The sequence below is a fragment of the Lonchura striata genome, chromosome 1A, assembly GCF_050655825.1.
Source record: "Lonchura striata isolate lonStrDom1 chromosome 1A, ASM5065582v1, whole genome shotgun sequence".
NCBI lineage: Eukaryota > Metazoa > Chordata > Aves > Passeriformes > Estrildidae > Lonchura > Lonchura striata.
Window position 1 is genome coordinate 48,742,943 of NC_140741.1, and position 20,103 is coordinate 48,763,045.

Here is a 20,103-nt window from a genome sequence, read left to right on the forward strand (position 1 = left end):
TAGAAATGCAGGTTTTGAAGAGTTTCCCTACATTGTCTCTGAAATGTCTTCCTGAAATTCCATTTGAACGTTGTTAATTAAAATTTATACTCTTTCCCAAGTAGTTTGGTTTAAAAGCATGCTGACTTACACCGAGATGATCCTGCTCTAGCTTTCGTTTCCCAATTTCTTTACTTGCTACTGCTTTTGCTCGAGCAAGTTCTTCCCCGTATTTTAATGCCAGAGCTTTTTTTACTGTAACTCGTTGTTGAACTTTATGTATCTGAAAAAATAAAAATAAAAACTAAATGCTACAGCAAGATGTAAATTTACAGATATGACCAGATAATAAAATATAATTACATGGAATAAATGAGATCTAACTAGATGGGAATTAGTAAGTAACTCAAAGAAAAGCCTACTGCCTCCAAAAATCAGGCATCCCACTTCAAGATTTCCAGCTCTAGGAAACAAACATTTCAGAGTGCCAATTACATGTTCCTGAATCCTCCTGAGAAATGCCTTGTTAGCATTCAAGATCTTCTCTGTTGCCTGTAGCTGTTCAGCCAGTTTGTTAATTTTATTTTCAGCAATTCGAACATTCTCTCTCTTCTTGGCCTGCTGTTGCAATAAATTTTTCAAGACAGACTCATCCTTTATCAACAGCATTCTGAAACAGAAAAGGAATGTACACAATTTGTTCCAAAGGTAAACTGCTTAGAGCAACCACTGCTCCTCTAAGCCCCCAGTTATTTAAGAACACAGCTCTCCTCACTTACAAAAAGACTACAAATTAAGCTTCTCCAGATAGTCCTAACATCCATAAGACAATAAATAATGCCAATATATACAGCACATTTTAGCATCCCAAGTTCAGCATGTAAGTATAACAGAAAAAAGCATTCTAGTTACAAGGACAGGCAAAGCAAGAAAATGCTCTATCTTTAAGTCTGCTTTTAGTATAATGACAACCAAAACACACATTCTTGCTTTCTGTTAAGTAACAACCTAGTTTCATCTTAGGGCACATACACACACTACCAGATTACAAGACATAATATTATGGCACAACAATAGAGTAGACAAATTACAAAAAGCTATTCATCAAAGGAAGATAAACACTTAGGTAGATGGGCATGGATAAAGAGAGGACACAAGACTGTTCTTCAGTTCATGACTGACCACAACCCAGTTTGTTCACAAGACAATACAGAAATAATCAAGTGGCAAAAGAAGCTGAGAAGAGAATGCAAAGCACTTTACTTTCAATTACTTCGTAATTGGAAATTAGGGTGAGAAACATGAAAGAGGCATGCCACAAGAGAAAAGCCGTATTAGGTGGCAGAAGTCATATTCTTGTCACAACATAAATACAGCTGAAAACACTTAGTATGACAAATCACACTTAAAAGTTATCAAACATGACACTGGCACTACAACACAATTCCTTTTGCACAGCAAGAGAATTAAAGGCTGAATAGTTCAAGACAACAGGAAAAATTGTTGTTCTTTAAATGCTAAGCATTTGAAAATATTTACTCTTCATAATGTTAAGCAAAATGTAGGACTAAGGACAGTGAAACGCATACCTGTTTTTCTTCAGCTTTGCTTCTGCTTCTGTGACTTGTTTGGTTACTACTGCTAGTCTCCCAATTCCATCAACTTCACCATCAGAATTTGCAGGGGACAAATTGTTCTTCACTGGATCAGACTTAATTAAGCGCTGTTTCTCACGACTGAAACAAATGTTAAAAACAAAGCTGTTCAGTAGCTTCAACATTCATTTTCATGTATACTCACAAGAGTTTTAAAATCTTTGAAAAGAGCAGCAGGACAAGATTTTAAGTTAAAAGAAAAAGTACTTTCCACAACTGCAGTTACTCTTAAGTCAGTTCAAATCCCAGGATTTTCTTGACCTCTGTCATGTTACCAAAAAAGTGCATGGGGGGAAAAACCTGAAGTTGATGGCAAGTATTTTAAACTCAGATCTTCCTTCAGGTTACAAAAGTAGACTAGTTAGTAAATGGCTAAAACACATTTTATATTAATAATTAAACTAAGGTTACCTGGCAATCTCTTCTTTTAGAAGTCTGTATTCTATTTTCTTATCTTCTGGCAGAGCCTCTGGAGTTCTCATTGGATCATTCTCTTTTTCTGATTTTGGAGGGGCTTTGATTTTTGATGCCTGTTACAATTAGACTCAAGTCAGTACCAGTCACACTAGTTAAAAATACAGCTATCAAGTAGTATTTATAAGAGGAATTTCAGCACTAACTTAAAGTTGTTCAAGGCTAGTAAGATCTTTTAAGCCACTATGGTTTTGCCTAACGATGCATTGAATTTTAATTTTAAAAAATCAAACCAAAATACATTAAAGTTCTATCTTCAGGATGCCATCTTCAACAAAAAAAAAATGTATTAGCTTGTGCAATCCAAGTTACAGTATAGTTCTCCAGTCAGGACTAACATACTCTTACCCCCTTCTGGTGCAATTCAGTATTTCTTGAATTAATTCTAAAGTTTAAATTCCATATATAAAGAAAAATCATTAAAATTATGAAAAATTTTACAGCATTTACCTCAACATTTCTCCTTGCTTCTTTTATCATAGATTCTAGTCCTCCAAACACACTGCTACTTGAGTTAGAGGGCTCTCCATCAGACTCACTGTCATCTGAGTCATTTAATGTAACCACAACAGACTTGTGTTTTGGAAGCTGGGGTGAGAATGTAAAGTTTTACAGTAAGAAGACAAAGTTAGAGACATAGGTGTAACACAGGACATACTTACAAGAACAGAAAAAGAAAGTTAACTCCTTTTGTTATTATACACACCAATCCCACATTGTAATAAAAAAATAAGCATTTGTACATCTCCATGAGACAGTAATATTACACAAAATCTTGATATTTTAACATGAAAGGTACTCCAACATTTTCAACCTACTCCCAAGTATCTGTAGCACATTTATTGGTTCATGGTCATAGCATACAAATGTCAAACATCTAACTCCTATACTTTATTAATTAATTTAATTGCAAATAAAATTATCATTTGTCATTTGCAAGGAATTTTTTAAAATAACTGAGAGGTAACAGCCAATCAAATCTGCATTAGAATTGGTGTGGCAGGCATGCGGAAACTCCCTCATCTTTCTGCTACAGTTGCAATGTCTCTTGTCCCACAGATGTACTTGGCTCATCTTACAGTGAGCTGCTCAGGCAGTTTAATTGGTAGAACATCAACAGAAAATAATGAATACAGGAAATCATAATCACCTTTTGCCAACACAAATTTAAAAAGCTCACTGAAGATCAGGTAACTGGCAATTAATTCCAGCACAAAGAAAAATGCAGAAACAAGCAGACAACATAGATTTTCCTAAGCTGTAACCCCAGAGCATTTGAGGTTAAAAGGAACTTATATCACATTTCCAGGACTGCTTTTCTGATCTCCCACTATAGATCTGGACAACTATAGCTATATGTTGCCCTTTACCTCAGAACAGAACCTTGTCAAAGCTGTAAGTGTCTTTTAAAGCATTAACCCCATCAAAAAACCACCATTTTTTTTAAATTAAAAATACTCAGATTTCCACAATCAGCTCTTTTAGATACTCTGTGCAATTCTCAAGATATGGGTTCTATCTACTATTTCTGCATCAATTTTTCACCACAATAGGAGAGGCAGGTGAAATTCCAGTTTATATTGGTGCAAGGCACTGGCTCTCCTCACAAATACTCTCTTCCAGCCACGCTGAGACATACCAACTCTGACATACACACCATTCACTGAAAAAATTCAACTTCTCCTGGAAGGAAAAGTACTTTTTCCCCCACAAAAGTTAGTTTTCTAACCAAGTTAGCACATTAAGTAAGTTCAGCAGTGGGACTGATGCTCCAGACCCTACTTTAAAGGAAGAAAGATACCAACTGGCCAGGTACAGGAGGAAGAGCAAGACTGCCCCTGTTTTGGCAATAGTGTCTATGCTAGTCTGGATTAGAAAATAACTGAACTATATTTACAATTTCTTAGTTCACTGTATGATGGCATATTTTGATGTTCTACTCAGCAATAAATTCTTGCCCGAGTGTCAAGGTCTTTCTAGAAGAGCATATGGTTTGTCAAGGTGACTAATAATTCAAATGCTTAACTGAAGCTTCACTCTTCTGGGCTGTATCACTAAAAAACCTAAGTCTAAGTCTGCTCTTCACTTAAACTGAGCTCAGTTTCCATTCACAGTCTTATTAGTAGGAATCACCAGTATTTCCTTACTGTGATCACTGCTCGTGGAAGCCTTGGTACTCTAACAAACTTTGTACTTTGCACCCGTGGCTGAGACACAGTATTAATACTGACAGCAGACAGATTACTTCTTGGCACAGGCTGCAAGTTCTCTGGAACAGGAGGGGAAGGTGGACCACTGTTACTTGATGTTTCCTAAAAAAGAGAACAAAAACATGATCTTAAAAATACACACCATACATTACTATCTTAAAAAGCGTGAGTATAATAAATGAGACTGTTTTATGCATGTCTCAGAACTTGAAAATGTGATTTAGGCAGACTATTGAAATGGATTAGACAAATGTTGCAATTCTGCAGTAATATCAAAAAGGCACAGAAGAACAGGCCAGCTATTCACAGGTCAACTGCAGAAGACCCTATAAGTAAGGTCAAAACCAATCTATTTTTTTCAAAACCACAAGCTTAGCTTCTCACTCCAAGAAAACCCTCAAAACAACAACAAAAACCAGTGAACCTCTTCCAACTCCTTTTCCTAGGAGGCTGAAACAAAGTTACTTGTCTTACTTTCTAACAGAAAACTTCAAAAGTAATAAACATTTTCTGGCAGAAAACCCCCATTCCTTTGACTTACTCCATTTTCAGTACCTTGAAGTTTCCTAATTCCTTCAGAAATAACAGCAAAGGTACAATTTACAATTCCAGAGTGGCTCTTGTTGATTTTTAAGTCTCCAGAAATGCAACATAATACCCCTGTAAGCATCACTTACAGCAGGTTGCATTGAAATTCTAGTCAAGATTGCCATCTAGAGGCTTACATTCAAAAAACAATAGAGTACCTCAGCTCTGAAAGCACGCTTGTTGGCTAGAGACTTGAGTAATTCTTCTCTTAAGAGCATCTCCTCCTCCTCTTCCTCATCAGCAAATGGAGGTTTTGGTGGTTGTTCAGGCTCTTCAGGGGGAAGAGGGGGAAGGGGTGGAGGTGGCTCAAGAGAAACACAAGGAATACCCTCCATATAAAGATGGCTCAAAGACTGTACAGGCTGAGGGAAAAAAAAAACAAAGGTTTGAAATGTGAAAGTTACTACTCTTTTATGATTACTTAGAAGAGGTTGAGACCTAGATTATTCCGTGGTTTAAAAGTAACCTAAACTGTGTCAGTTTAATTAACACTCAAATTACATTTACATCCCTGTCAAAGGCTGTGACTGAACAGGAGGTTTTTTCTCACAGAGGTTAATGGAAGCAATAGTTAGATTTGGATAGTGGAAGCTATGGAGACATACAAACTAAATGTAAGTGATAATCTCAACCAGAGGTACTCCAGCCAGAGAAATATAGTTGACTAGCAGTCTTTAAACAGTTTTATGAAACTATACCTTAGCTAACAAAATTACAACTTCCCTTAGTCAAAAGTTCAGAAGCTGTCATGAGAGGAAATCGTGCCTTTCTATTGCTTGAGTAACAATCATTCAGTGAAAAAAACTGGTAATGAAAAAAGCTCTGCACTAATTGAACTTCCATGTGGACTCTTAGGTGAGAAGACAGAAAACAGTCAAAAGGCACAAAGTTTGAAGGACTGATGAGCTGTACGTCGTGGCTTTTCACCCCTCTAGGTAACAAGTCAGAGATCAAGCTTATCTACCTACATATGTGGCCTAGAGTCAAGGAGCAAAGTTGCCTTGTGCTAGCAGTTCCAATTCGCTCTTTTTCTTTATATGCTTCAGACAATTTTTGTTTTCTGTATGAAAAAGCACAGCTCTAACAATGAAGAGAATTTCAATTCAATAGCTCCATTAACCAACAACTGCATCAGCCAAGAGGCAGCTGAAATAAAGTTTTTAAAAAGCAACCACAAGTCTAACAGACAGTTCAAGAGAATCATTAAACAGAGTACAACACCAAAACCAGAATCTAAATTTAATCCCAGCTTTAGCATTAGAAATCAGACACAAAATGCAAATTATCAAGGATACTTACTGGAATTGGAGGAGGTAGTGGCAAGGAAATTGGTGGTACTGGAGGTGGAAAATATCCTACTGGACACTCAAAGAAAGGATGCTGCACTGGGGAAGAAGCTGTAATTAAAATACTGAATGTAAGATATCTGACAGGTATTTATTAAACAATAATGATGCTTTATGCTTCAACTGATTTAATGTAGCAGAAAGAGACAAATGTTTTTATGATACACTAATTTCAAAGTTAACACCAGACAGCACAGTGCTTTTTTTTTCACATGTATATATATTTTTAAAAAGAGTAGTTACATTTTCTTTTCCTGATTTACATACAAAATATAAGTACAGCTAACCAGTACTGCTAAGGTAATGCAGCCCTCAAACTGAATTTAATTTGCAAGACTATACTTTTTCAAACAAGATCTCAGTAGCCTGATTAAAGGGTATCAAAAACACAACACAAAGTAGGACAGAAGCAGACCCAAAGCACTGCTGATAAATTCTGAATCATTAAACAAGAAATTGAGATGCTTTATCAAAAGAGATTTGTGTAGCTTACATATACAAAACAGTAGGTAGAGAATTTTAACAAAATTTATATGAAAGGCTGATAAAAAAGGAGAAAAAATGAAAAAAATAAAAGACAAGAGGGTGGAAGATGAAAAGCAAGAGAAAAAAGTAGCTGATCAAGTAGCATGTTTAATGAAGTTTTCTCAACTCCCCATATGTTGAGATGGAACACAGAAGCACAACTATCTTAAATGCACCTCAGACTCAAGTCAATAACTCATTTAGGCTGGAAGAGACTTCTGGATGATGTAGGACCCAGCACAAGTGCCCAAAGCAGGACTGCCCTCAAAGTCAGGCTGTCCAGTTCTAGGCATATAGGATGATGGAGAGTCCACAACATTTAAATCTCCTCTAGTGTTTGACCACCTTCTATCTAAGCAGAATTTGTTTTGTTACAGTTTAAGTGTTGCTACTTGTCCTTCTGTGGCCATTTGACTGATGAGTTTGGCTCTGTCTTGTCTGCAACTGCCCACTAAATAGTTGAAGACAAGAGTAAAATCCTTCCTTAGCTTTCTCAACACCAGTGCAGCTTTCTCAGCCTCTTTCTGTAAGCCAAGTGCTGCAGTCTTCCAATGAACTCTATGAAAAACAAGCCTGAAACAGTTTTCCTTAGTCAAAAAGTTCCTCTGCTGGACTCATTCTAGAATGTCACTCTCTTCTGCTGTGAAACCTGAAAACTGGCAATCTCACCTGTGATTAACCAGCCACTAACCCCCAACAGTCAGTGCCACAATCCAGGCTGTGGCTTGCCTGTCAACCAAAGACATACTGCCGACCCACACATCACCCAATGTCCACTGGGACCCTCAGGCCCTTTTTTTGCAAAGCTGATGTCTGTCCAGTTAACACCCTGCACAGCTGATTAGGAATATACAAGCAAAAACCCATAGTACTGCAATGAGAAATATATACCCTGAAGACCTTAAAAATACCACTACAGCAGAGATTGAAAGAGTCAGCATTAACACAATTAGCTCATCTTAATATGTTAGTTCTATAATTCCAACAGCTCAAAACACTTCCTTTTCTAAAACAGTGGCTTAATTTCCTACATCTTACTTATTTTTACCAACGACCATGTAAGAAAACTGTAACTAAGCCTTACCTGGTGAGTTAGTTTCACTGTCTGTATCCATAGCAACTTCATCATAATTATCATACTGATATATGCCTCCCGCACTCTCTGTAGACTGCTTATCCAAAGACCATCTCAAGTCTGTATCTGATGACTAAACACAAAAAAGTATTTTATTTACCTGGTCTTACATCATTATTTCAAAGTAAACCACTATAAAATAAATTCTGGAAAAAGGCCCTTAAATTTTTTTCTTCATTCTAATAGATTTATAAATACAATTTACTTATTTTGTACAAGAAAAAGAAACTGAATATTATGTTGTAATCAAATCCACTGCAGGTAGCAACTAGACAAATCAGCGGGCAGTTTTAAAACTGTATGGCTTCCAGGATAATGGAGTGGGGGGTGTTATGATACATGGAAACAATTTTTAAATACCTTTTAGGTCATTATATATCTGGTAAATGTTCATGGTTATATATTTCTGAAAAATTGCAAGTGAATTAAATACTTTGTTATTTCTGGTACTCTGCCATGGCAACTACCAAGAATGCTTCAACTACCCTCGCTAGAAACAACTCCCGGGTGAAGAATCTTTATTGTCCCAGAAGGAGCCACATGCCACACTGAGACAAACCCAGAGACTGTCAACTCGTAAATCAGATTGTTGAACTCCTAACACTGTATGGATGCCAATCAATGTCCAGGACTGAAAATATGCAGAGTACCTCGGACTAAAAATATGCAAAACACCCAAGTATGACTTCTCACACTCTTTAACTTGTATCTTTCAGAAGCATACAGAAGACATTTTGGTAGCTTCTAAAATATCGACTGTTTACAGTCAAACATTTTTAGTCTCCGTTTTCCACTCAATATTACTATGAATATGATTCTTCTACAACATGACCTCAAACAGGGAGCCTCAATCCCCTTAGATGCTGTTTCCTCATACAGCATTAGTAGCTCCAAGCTACTTGAAGCATCCACCTGCAGTGGCTGTATTGCTTCCAGGCTGACAGAATTAATGCTATATAAACAGTATTTTTTTTCTGTAATGTACCAATGTTTTAGAGACAGACATTAATTAGTCAAGTGCCTTTTGTTAATCTCAATATGAGAGAATAAGAACAGCCACAAGGATAGCATGATGACCACTGCAGTAAGCCTATTACTTCATCAATTTGACACTATGTGAGGTTAAACTAATTACCTTTTGTCTTGGCATATCTTATGCCTCAACAAAATAGATTAAATACTACATTGAAAAAATACTACAAAGCAACCAAGCCCTCCAAGGGCATTTTGAGAGAAGCAACCCACTGAAGTTGTATACACAGACAGAAAAAGTTTGAAAATGTGGAGAAGAAAATCTTAATCTACCAGAAGAAAGCTATAGAAGTTTCACTGATTGCTTAGTGTTAAATTACAGGCTGCTCTTTGTTTACCATGTTCAAAATGTCTTTAGAAGAAAAATGCTTTGTCATTGACTTGCAAAGGTTTAACTCATAGAAAACTGATTTTCCAAATCCAAAAGGAAATGCTTATGTAGCATGGGATTAAAAGACTGTAAACACTGAAGTACACTGAGCTTTTCTTTCATTGCTGTATTTTGATTATGCTAAGGATGGGGGAAGCATGGAGAAGAAGAGGGAGATTCAGACAGGATGGTGACACAACACCAGGTGAGGCAAGACAGAAATCATTCATAAATCCTAAATGTAATGCCAGAACACCATGTAAGAAATTTGTTACCCTGCTTCTTGATCTCCTCTTTCCTCCAACTAGCTTCATAAATCGATTGTACTGCTCTTCTTGATTTGAGAGGTCCCTTATTTTTCTTATTTCTTCTTCTCTCTTTCTTCTCTCCTCCTCTTCTTCTTGCTTCCTCTGGTCTTCCTCTTTCTGCCGCCGGTCTAGTTCCTTTTGCTGCTGCATCTTCTTTGAGGTCTTTGTCTGTTGCTTCCTCAAAGCTTGCTTGCCTATAAATAAAAAAAGTATCTGATTAACACCATCTTACCTAATTGGTTCCACCTAATCCGAGATTGTTCAAGAGCTTTGAGTAAATGTGAGAGAGTTTAGAATGACTAAAGGTGCAATGCTCATATTAACTTTTCTTTTTGAGGCCACACCATTGACAGCCATTTCAGTAACATTAAATTTATTACCTGTAGTACTAGGTTTTTTTGTTGAATGGGCTTTTGTACTGGCTTTGATTTTTTGTGCTCCACTTTTTGTTTTTGTTAATTTTTCCTTGCTTTCCTTCATCACCTGTTGTTCTTTTTGCTGCCATTTTTTACTAGCAGACTGAAGTGCAAGAAGCCTAAGTTGCAATTCAGACATCTCCTCCTCATCATCAAGCAGCTTCTTGAGAAGAAAACAGAAGAAAGGATAAGACAAAAAGTCAAGAAACGTAATTTAACAACTTTTTCTTTACAAGGTCTTTTGAAATCTTTCCCCAGTATTTTTACTAAAAGAAAGCTCAAAATCATTCTTTCTTGGTTAAGTGTCATTTCTTAAAAATTGACTGCTCCCATTACCAGAATGTTTCTGGACTGCCATTTGGAAAAAGCTATCAGAGTATCATAATGCAATCATGCCTCATCTAGGGAGAAGTATTTTCTTACCTTTTCAGATGCAACATCTGAACTGCTAAGCTTTCGCACTGATGTTTGCTCTTTGTCTTCTGTACCTTCCAAGATAAAAAAATATCGTATTTTTGAACAAGCTGTTTCTCATGAGTCAGAGCTACATTAAAATGATACGTGAATTTCAATCTATACAACCATATTTTATCAGTATCACTGATACACACTATAAAACAATAGCAGTACTACATGCAAGATCAAATGTACAAACATTCATATAAATTTGGCATGTCTGATAAAATTAAGACTAAGGCAAGAGTTGTCATTTCTTAGTAACTCTGTCTTAAGGTTCAAATGTACTTCCTCAAGAAACAGATTAAAACAGATTTGCAGACAAGGGGAATAGACAACTTCTTGTCATGTGTTTTATACCACCATCTCATATCAGCTACTGTCCTGAGCATCTCATATTTCACTGGCAGCTATTTTGAGCAACTCGTCATTCTTTTGTAGAGTTAAATATGAAGGCCCAAAGCTGCAGTAAGAACACACTTGCTCCATTTCACACCAAAGGAAAATAGAAAAAAGTTCTTGTGGAATGAATAGTGGAAATGAATAGTACACTGCTGTTTTCCCACTATAAACATTTAGATGCTAAAATATTAATTTCTTAGACATAAAATATAGCCAATTTTCAAAATGTATATATATACACACATTCACATAATTTATTTTACACATGTATACATAATGCATTACATATTGCAGTATTACATACTTTATTATAGCAAATAATTAGTAATATAATTGGCTGAAAAAACAATTATGCATTTTTAATCAAATCATACATGTTTATATACATGAGACAAAGGAATTAAATGTTTAGAGAAGCTTGGAGTACTTTTGCTATATTAGTCTTTCTGCCAAGAAAGATTCCCTCCCACAATTCAAAATAGGAAAAATAAATTCAGATTTATTTTTCTCTCCTAGCATTTCATTAACTTTTCCTAACATTTCATAAAAATTACATTCAGAAAGGCATTGTTTGAAGTACACCAAGACCTTATACAAAAATGAAACTTAAAAAATGCTGAAGGTCTTCTTTGCACATGCATGTATTTTTTTAATGCACGTAAAAAAATATTAATATCTAATACCCATATGAACTATAGAAAAAAATTCAAAAAGTTAGTATACTATGTGAAGTTCCTCACCATCAACTTCATAGGATGAAAATAGGAAGACATGGTACAGTAGTTTTTTCTGATGTGAGCATATGAAGGGACATTCTATACAAGTTCAAATGATCTTTGAAACCAGACGGGGACAATGTGGACATGACAGGCTAATGCACAACGTGAGAAGTACAGAATACTGTCAAGCCTGTCAGAGCAGCTGAAGCACAGAAAATTAATTTGAGAGGCTGAAACTTTCCTGAGTTTTAAGACCATTTTAAGACCATTTCCTCAACTTCTATAAACCTGCAGAAATATCCAGTACACTATTTAAAAATAAATAAAATGTAAAAATCAAATTTTGCTGATTTTCCAATACATGCAGCATGTATTGTGGCAGTAAGGAGATTAATATATTGTATAAATTTACTTAATAAATATATATTACTTAATAAGTAATATATGTATATATTTACTTAATACACGTGAATCTGAAATAACTCCAATTTAGCTGAATTTTTATTTGGAAGCTTGTCTTACATTGTAATAAACATTCATTCATACATAATCTGTCTGCTTTCAAATTATTCATACATCACAGATTTGAGTATCATGCAAAAATTAAATGCTCTTAATATGCATATTACAGCATCTATTTTTCATTATCATATGATCTGTATTAGCAACTTCAGTGCTTTTCAGTTTGGAAATTGGATTTTTGAGATTTAACTTTTTAAATAGCAGTTTTACTCCGTTCCTATTATGTTCTCTTCACACAGACTACTAGCTTTTACCACCAAAATTTGTTTTATTTGTATCTGTCAAGAGAACGTGTATGAACTCCTAAAAACATTAAAAATTATATTATTCATGGGAAACACATATGGGGGAGAAATTACCTAGAATGAGGTGGTTTGACTACTAATTATCAGTTTTTTCTTTTGTTTTCTTTACAAGATCTGTCTTGTTCTGAAGTCACACATAAATCATTCTGACTTGCAGTGCTCTAGTCCTACCTTTCTTCATATTCCTCCCAATTACTCACCTGCATTCTTATTCAATCCATTAACTGCTTTCTCTTCCCACTCAAATTGATAGTTTACACACACTGGCAAATTAGTGAACACTAATTGATGACAAGTGATAGCCTCAAGCACTACCCTCAACCACAGCAATCACTTACTAGAACTACATGCAGCCTTAAGAGTAGGAAGCTTAAGTCAGCTGCCTTATTTTGCTGCAGACTTAGAAGTAAACTCAAGTGCTTTTAGTACAACCCAGGTGGACATGATCACTTGTTTTTCAGTAACTGGCTAATGCATCTTAGCAATTACCCTCTTTAATCAGCACTCCAGAACTATCTTTGACAAGACTTAATATTCTAATCAACAAGAATTAATATTCTATTCTTTGCCTTCATTTTGTCTACAAATCCTTCCCATTTCTGCCCTATGATTTCTTGATTATTCATGAATATCAACAATAATCAAAGTAATTATTGTGAAAATCTTTTATGGTCTTAATAACACCAAGGTCTTGGGTTTGATCCCTGTATGGGACATTAACTTTTAAGAGTCAGACTTGATGATCCTCGCCTTCCAACTCAGAATATTCCATGATCTTGTCTTATACTTAAGAAAACACACAAAGGTGAAATGCAGGAAAAGGGTTCTCTAAGTGTTCTTTTTCAGCTAAAGAAAATCCCCACATTTTGCTCCTGCAGAAAAGAACAAGGCAAAAGCAGAAGTAAAACTTTCAGTAGAAAGTCAATGATTTCTACTGTGAAGAGCAATTAAAACCTTCACGTCTTGTCCTCATGCTTTCTGCCAAACAATGCCTAAGAAAATTCATTCTTTAAAATACAAATCCAAAGCAAAAACATGCTTCCAAACATGTTTATGTAATTCAAGTATTTAAAAAACACAAGAGTTAAGTACATTAAATCCTTAACTTGTAACATTTTACTTAAAGTTTAACCCAGCACTTAATAAATATAACAGGTAATAGTGATGCCTTAATTTTTAGCTTTGATATTTTCCAGATCCTGTACTGCATTAGTATATAACTAAAATTTATATAAAGTGTTAGCAGGTTCTCTTGACAGTTTAGTTAAGGCAAAACAACCCTTTTCCAACCTGAGAACCAAGGACACCATTGCAGCTTCAGGCCCAAAAACTATAAACGACAGCAAATTGAGGAGAGCAATCTGGGAGTATGGGATTTCATAACTTGAAGCTGTAATTGGACAATTGACCCAATTCACAAATGGACCAAAAATCAAAGTCTAACACTCGGGACCAAGTGTCCATCTTAGGTAGAGCCATGGCCAGGCACTTGTACTGCCCAAGGTGTATCCTTTGAAGACCTTTTTAATAAATACCTACTTTATTCCTTTAACACTGTCTAGCCTGTTCTAGGTAGCCTCACAAGGCATCAATAGCAAGCAAATAGAAGTTCACAAGGTAAAATAACTTTACAAGTATTTCTTTACCTTGGCCAGATTCCGATGGTTCAGATTTTTGGGAGGACTGCTTCATTCCTTCTTTTCCTTTTTTCAATCTGCTCCTCTCAGCTGGAGTAGGCAGTTTTTGTCTGAGAGGTTTCAATTCAAATGCCTGAAAGCCCATAAGCGGATTTTTCTCCTCAGGAGGTCCTTCTTTTACAGCGTCTGTTTTAATACTGTCATTTTCTACAGTTTTTTGGTCCTCAGTGTCCACTGGTTTTTCATCATCTTGTTTCTCATTTTCTTCCCTGTTGCTCAAAGCCAGTCTTTCATCTTTATTAATGTGTTCAAGTTCTAATTGGATCTGCTTATACTTCAAGAGCAGATCCTCAAAGCTTTCTTCCACAGAGCTTTCATTTTTAGAAGAGTGGTTCTGCTTTCTAGATGGGGACCTTCCAAAAGTTTTAGCTGAATTCTAAGTCAAGAAATTCAAAACAAGAACTTGTATAACCTTAAAACAAGACTAATTAAGACAAACGTAATTTATGATCATTCTCATATATTTTACCTTAAGGCTAGTTTGAAAAATATCCTTAAATACAAGAAGCATGCAAAAGCTGTAGCCATTATTATATATTGACAAACATTTTCTCAAACCAACAATTTGAAACATCCTATTTATGACAAGAAGGTCATGAATTGCTGAGAAGCCTCATCCCTTACTCACACCACCCTCCTGGAAACAACAGCTATAATGCTGAGATGGTTCTCCATCGTGGAAAGTCAAATTTCCAGAATTCATAACTCCAGTACTGACTTGCCATCTGACATTCTGAAAAAGGTTAAATTATTTCTCACTCATTTTAGACTTTCATAAAATGTCACATCTAGCCAATATTTAGTCTGGCCACAGCACAATTACACACCACAGTAAATGCAGTTCAGCAAATGAGGTAAGGCACAGAAGAATCAATGAACAACTGAAGGGAATAAAAAAAGTAACAAAGACTTGCAATCAAAACATTCAGAAATGCTGAAGACAACTGGTAATTACTAACTACTCAGAAAAGTTTACTTATGAATGCTCAAGGCAAGCAGTGGAAATATTCTTAGGCACCTCTACCCAGAACAAAAGTTATCACTACTATATCACTATCAACTCCTCTTACCTTAACCCGACCCTTGAAAACAATCCTGTAAAATAATCATGCTCAAGGGGAAATATTTCAGGATACCAAGTCAAGTTTTACTCATTTTACTCACAGTATCAACCCCACTGTGATAACAGCTGACTCACACACCCAGTTATGCAAAATGCTTTTTCAACAACATCATCTCTTAAAACAATGAACAGAGTAAAACCAGAAGCTAAAACAGGTGCCCTCTGAATGAAGACATACTGAATCCAAAGGAAAACATATTTGTCTGGTGCTCACAACAAGCATCAACTATTTGGATAGTTTTGCTATGTTAAGTTCCAACATTAGTATGAAGAATCTCAGTATAGAGCCTGCAAAAGCTACTTCTGTAATACCAGGAAATGTTTTGCTATATGGTGCTTTCTCAAGTGTCAGCACAAAAAGCAGAAACTAGCAAAGAGAAACTACATAAATCCAAAAAGCAATCAGTCTATAAATATGCTTAAAATGCTAAAAGCTGTATGCAGTATAACACCAAATCATGCAATAAACATATCTGCGAAATTCCCTTTCAACACCTATCTACTTCCAAAGAGCCAGCTACGTTTGTCCTTTCGTAAGACACAAGGAATTTTGAAGCTAGTAAGTCTACCTACTAGCTGCTATTTGAATACTTAAATAGCTTCCAAAGTTATCTGGAAATGGATAACAAGATAGTTTTGTGCTCAGGATAACACAATTGTTAGAAGCTCCACAATGGAGTTAAGCAGAAATTCTGTGGTTCACAAATGTAGAAAATTTTTTTTTGTGCTTCTACACATAGAATGCAAGACTCCATGAAGTGCTGTGAAAGGTAGACTGGCATGTACTTATTAAAACAACTGTGCTTCAACCAACTCAAGAGAAACTTCATCCAAGAACCAAAAGAAGAAACTGTGAGTTAGAAATGAAGAAAAATGTACACTCTGAAGAGTTCAGAACTCAATGGAAACAGGAAGTTCCATAATGGTTCTGTATTTCAGACTGAAATTCCCCAATTCTCTATGCAAGAATTTCTGGAGAATGACTATATAACAGCTTAACATTAAAGATGCCAAGAATTGAAAGAGAAAAGCTAACTAAAAGCTAACATCCCAAAAAAAAAAAAGGAATTTAAGTGTTCCACCTTAAAGAATGTCCCTTACTCCACTTACTTAAGTATTCCTACAAAACATGGTACAAAGCACAAGCTCTAAGAATAAATCAAGTAAACAATCTCTGTCTTACCAGATTATCATAGTTTATCCCAGTCAGCAACTTATTATCCCACACTTTCATTCCTCCCTCCCTTCCATGGTGGGATGAAGAAAGAACTTGGAAAAAGGTAATGGGGGCTGAGGGAACATGGGCTGAAAAAATAACAGTTTAATAATGGAAATCAAGTAAAATAGTAATAATAATTAAAAGGGAGATAACAAAAAGTGAAAGTGGAATAATGCCCAAAGAAGAAGAGTGATACACAATACAATTGCTCACTACCCAGCCCAGCTCCAAGCAGCCATCAGTGGCTCTCCGCCAACTCCTCACAGTTTATACACCAGGCATGATATTCTGTGGTATGCAACACCACTTGGGCCAGGTTTGGGTCTCAGTTTTGCACACTACCAGCTTCTTGTGCACCTCCTCACTGGCAAAGCATGGGATGCTGGAAGTCTATGACTTAGTGGAGGCACTTCTCAGCAACAACTAAAATACCAGTGTGTTAACATTTTCACATTACATCCGAAAAACAGCACTGTACTAGCTACTAAGAAGAAGCCAAAATCAGGACTCAAGACACTTAAAACATTTTATTTTCCAGGGGGAACTCAAGATACCATTCCAGGCCACAAGCCTCCTTGTACTAATTGATATGAAAGTCTGCTCTGAAGTCACATACCAATGAATTACACCAGTACTCCATTAATGTTAGCAACATGGAGGTACCTTAGTATTTATTAATTCTCTAATATAGACTGTATTAGGTGGCGAGGATGTTTAAAAAATCAGGAAGTAACTCATATTGAGAGAAAATCATGGACCTTCCTTACCTATACGATCAATAAACAAGAGAATGTTCACTTATTAAAGAGCAAGAGTAGGAACATCCTCCATCTGCCATGTTTCAACGGATGCATAAATCTTAAGTGCCAGGAATAAAAACACCTTAAACATTTTCTACTTTTGGTTTGAAAATGGTATTATTTGTTTCTGAATGCTCTTTTAATTAAAAGAGAGGAGGAGACTGCATCAGTCTCATAAAGAAACATTTTAATTTCTGTTTAGGACAATCTCCACATTTGCCCTGCAAATTATTCCTCACACAGAAAGTAACCACTTTCAGGTACTTAGAGCAACACTGCAAAAAGACTTTAAAATTATTTTCAGCAGTAGAATTGTCTTACTGTGAAAACTTGGGCAAATCACATCTCCACTTGCTGCCTCCCAAGACAAAATGCGCCCTTCAATGAAGGGCGGCAATGAAGCCTTCAATGATGCTGTAACTTGAGACTAAATAAGAGCGTCTCTATTGCTAATTTACATTCTCCATCTACATTAAAAAAAAAAAAAATTAATGACATAAAAAATAATCTTGTCTATAAAACAAGATCCAAGAGACCCAAGAAATCAACCCACACTGTTGGTTCTAGCAAAAACACATCCTTTGACTATTGATATGAAGGACAATAGAACACGATTTAATCACCATCTCTTTTGCTGAGTGTTTTTTACATTCATCTACATTTTCAGTTAGATAACAATGCAGTTACATCAAGTCACCAGGCTGCCTCAAGCTACACTCAGCATTATTAGCTCTTTATGTTACTTCCTATAGCAAACAAGAAAAGTTAGGGAAGCTTTTCCCACCACTTTCACAATTCCTGCTCCTAAAAGGATGAAATAGCAGAATCCTCATACTGAGTGAGTCACCTAAACTGTTAAGAGCAATCAGTGGAGAACATCCTACAAGAAATGGTGGGTATGGCTTTCATCTGAATGCCCATATAAACTACAAATTGTGTATGCAGACCCACTCAGCAACTGACTAAAGCTAAACCTATGTGCAATAGCCTCTGAAGAAATCAAAGTGAAAATGAAAAAAAACAGCAGACCCTTCATTGCCCATTACAGTAAATTAACAGGCTTAGGGTTTTAGCTTTACAGTTGTGACACTAATTACACATATTAAAACTGCCGCACCGAAGGCTGACCCCACTTCTTAATATTCGCACTTGGGGCTAGAAAAGCAGCCGCCCGGAATCCAACCGACAAAACCTTCCTTTCAGGCTATGCTTTTCCTTTTTCCCTACACCGGACAGATCGGCCGAGCCGCAAGCCACGCCACGGCAGTAATCCAACTTCCCAGCAGCCTCTCCTTAAGCAGGGCCGGCTGTCCCGGCCAACCTCCAGGATTAGCTTGGGAGCCTCCCTCTCCGTTACCGCTGCGGGAATCTCACTGCCGGAGCGGGAGGGAAACGCGTCCCTTCCCACGGCTTTCGGCCACGTCGCGCGGCACGGCCACGCCCAGGCCCACCGCAGCAGCACGGGCCCCCCGCCCCGCTCACGTCTCAAGGATACATTTTCGAGGCGAGGGCTCCCTCCAGCCTTGGCTGCTACTGAACCCGGCGCCGCCTCCCCCTCCGGGCGGCCTCCCCGGAGGGTTGCCTGGCCGATCGCTGCAGCCTCGGCTCCGGCCCCAGCGCCCACCGCCCCGGTAGGGCCGGCCTCGGAAGCGGAACCGATCCAGGGCGTTGTGGCTGCGCTCCCAGAAGGAGAGCCTGGGGCCCGTGTCGGAGTGCGAGCCCGGCGGCATCCGCGGCGCCGGCGGGTGGGAGCGGAACGAGTCCTTAGGCCGGTACCCGCCGTGGCCGTGCACGTGTCCCGAGTCGGGCGGGGGCTGGTGCCGCGAGCGCGGGAAGGGCCGCCCGGGGGAGGACATGGAGCCGCTCCCGTGGAGCCCGGGGGGCGGACGGCGCCTCGAGTACGGCCTGCTACTGCTGCTGCTGCCGTTACCGAGGCCCCCGGTGGGCTCGGAGCCGCCGCCATAGGGCCCGAAGGCGTTGTTGTCGTCGTCGCTGATCTCGCCATCCTCCAGCTCCCCTTCCTCCTTCGGGGACAGCCCGCTGGGGTCGGGCGCGGCCGCCGCCTCCGCGGCCGCCATGGGCGCACGACAACGGTCTCAACGCGCCCTGCGCCCCCGCCGCCGGCCGCGCGGACTCTCGCGAGACCACGCCCCGCCCCTCCCGATGGGAGGAGACAGAGTCGCGTGCGTAAGAAAAGAAACGGCTCGGGGCAACGCCCCTATTGCAGGGTATCCTGGGTAATGTAGTTCCCCGCTCGGGACGAGGCTGCGCGAGGCACGACCGGGGGAAGCCGGCACCTCAGCCTATCGCGCGCGGCGGCGGGCGCCAATGGGCGCGCGGCCCGCCATGTTGGTAGCGAGGCGAGGGAGGAGGCGCCATCTTGTCGCGGGGCACGGCGCTGTGTGGGGACGAACTGGTGGCATGGCGGCGGGCTGCGCTGCCCTGCCCTGCCCTGCCATCCGCCGCGGGATGATCAGTGGTAGCTCCCTTTAGCGCCGTCCAGGCTGCGGGGGCTTGGGCCTCCTGGGTGCTCATTGGGAGTGCTGGATGCCATTTCTCTGTTGGTGCGGCCTGTGCCCTGCTTCTCTCCCCAAACAGTGCACAGGCTGCTAAAGAAGGGAAAGCAGTGGGTGTTCAGGCATACCCCCAGAACCTTCCTAGTAGCTAAATTAATGTTAAAATTTTTAAGAAGGTTTCTGCAGAGCTTTCCAGAGCTGTGATTGCCTAGACGTTCAATGCCCTAATGCCTTCAGTGATACAAGTGACAAGTGAGCATCAGAGAGTGTAAAACAACTGCATAAACACTTTCAATCATCTATTTT

General features: G+C 38.5%; 1 protein-coding gene across 10 annotated transcripts in view; it reads right to left on the bottom strand.

Moving 5' to 3' along the window:
• Nucleotides 1–19,397, bottom strand: part of ZFC3H1 (zinc finger C3H1-type containing) — a 41,417-nt gene extending 22,020 nt beyond the window's left edge. For 4 of the 10 annotated variants that reach the window (XR_014952221.1, XR_014952222.1, XM_085569817.1 and 1 more), the window contains exons 1-14: nucleotides 18,777–19,397; nucleotides 14,089–14,508; nucleotides 10,462–10,526; nucleotides 10,003–10,201; nucleotides 9,590–9,816; nucleotides 7,862–7,985; nucleotides 6,206–6,303; nucleotides 5,065–5,268; nucleotides 4,256–4,420; nucleotides 2,559–2,696; nucleotides 2,046–2,164; nucleotides 1,569–1,715; nucleotides 343–649; nucleotides 131–262 (exon numbers count right to left, since the gene is read on the bottom strand). Coding sequence is in view for 8 of the 10 variants with exons in the window: in XM_085569817.1 (XP_085425943.1) it covers nucleotides 131–262; nucleotides 343–649; nucleotides 1,569–1,715; nucleotides 2,046–2,164; nucleotides 2,559–2,696; nucleotides 4,256–4,420; nucleotides 5,065–5,268; nucleotides 6,206–6,303; nucleotides 7,862–7,985; nucleotides 9,590–9,816; nucleotides 10,003–10,201; nucleotides 10,462–10,526; nucleotides 14,089–14,508; nucleotides 18,777–19,359 (2,928 nt within the window). In the remaining 2 variants the exon portion in view is untranslated. The remainder of the gene's footprint in view (nucleotides 1–130; nucleotides 263–342; nucleotides 650–1,568; nucleotides 1,716–2,045; nucleotides 2,165–2,558; nucleotides 2,697–4,255; nucleotides 4,421–5,064; nucleotides 5,269–6,205; nucleotides 6,304–7,861; nucleotides 7,986–9,589; nucleotides 9,817–10,002; nucleotides 10,202–10,461; nucleotides 10,527–14,088; nucleotides 14,509–18,776) is intronic. The other 6 variants (XM_085569820.1, XM_085569819.1, XM_021528967.3 and 3 more) reach the window with 6 other exon arrangements.
• Nucleotides 19,398–20,103: the final 706 nt, after the last annotated feature.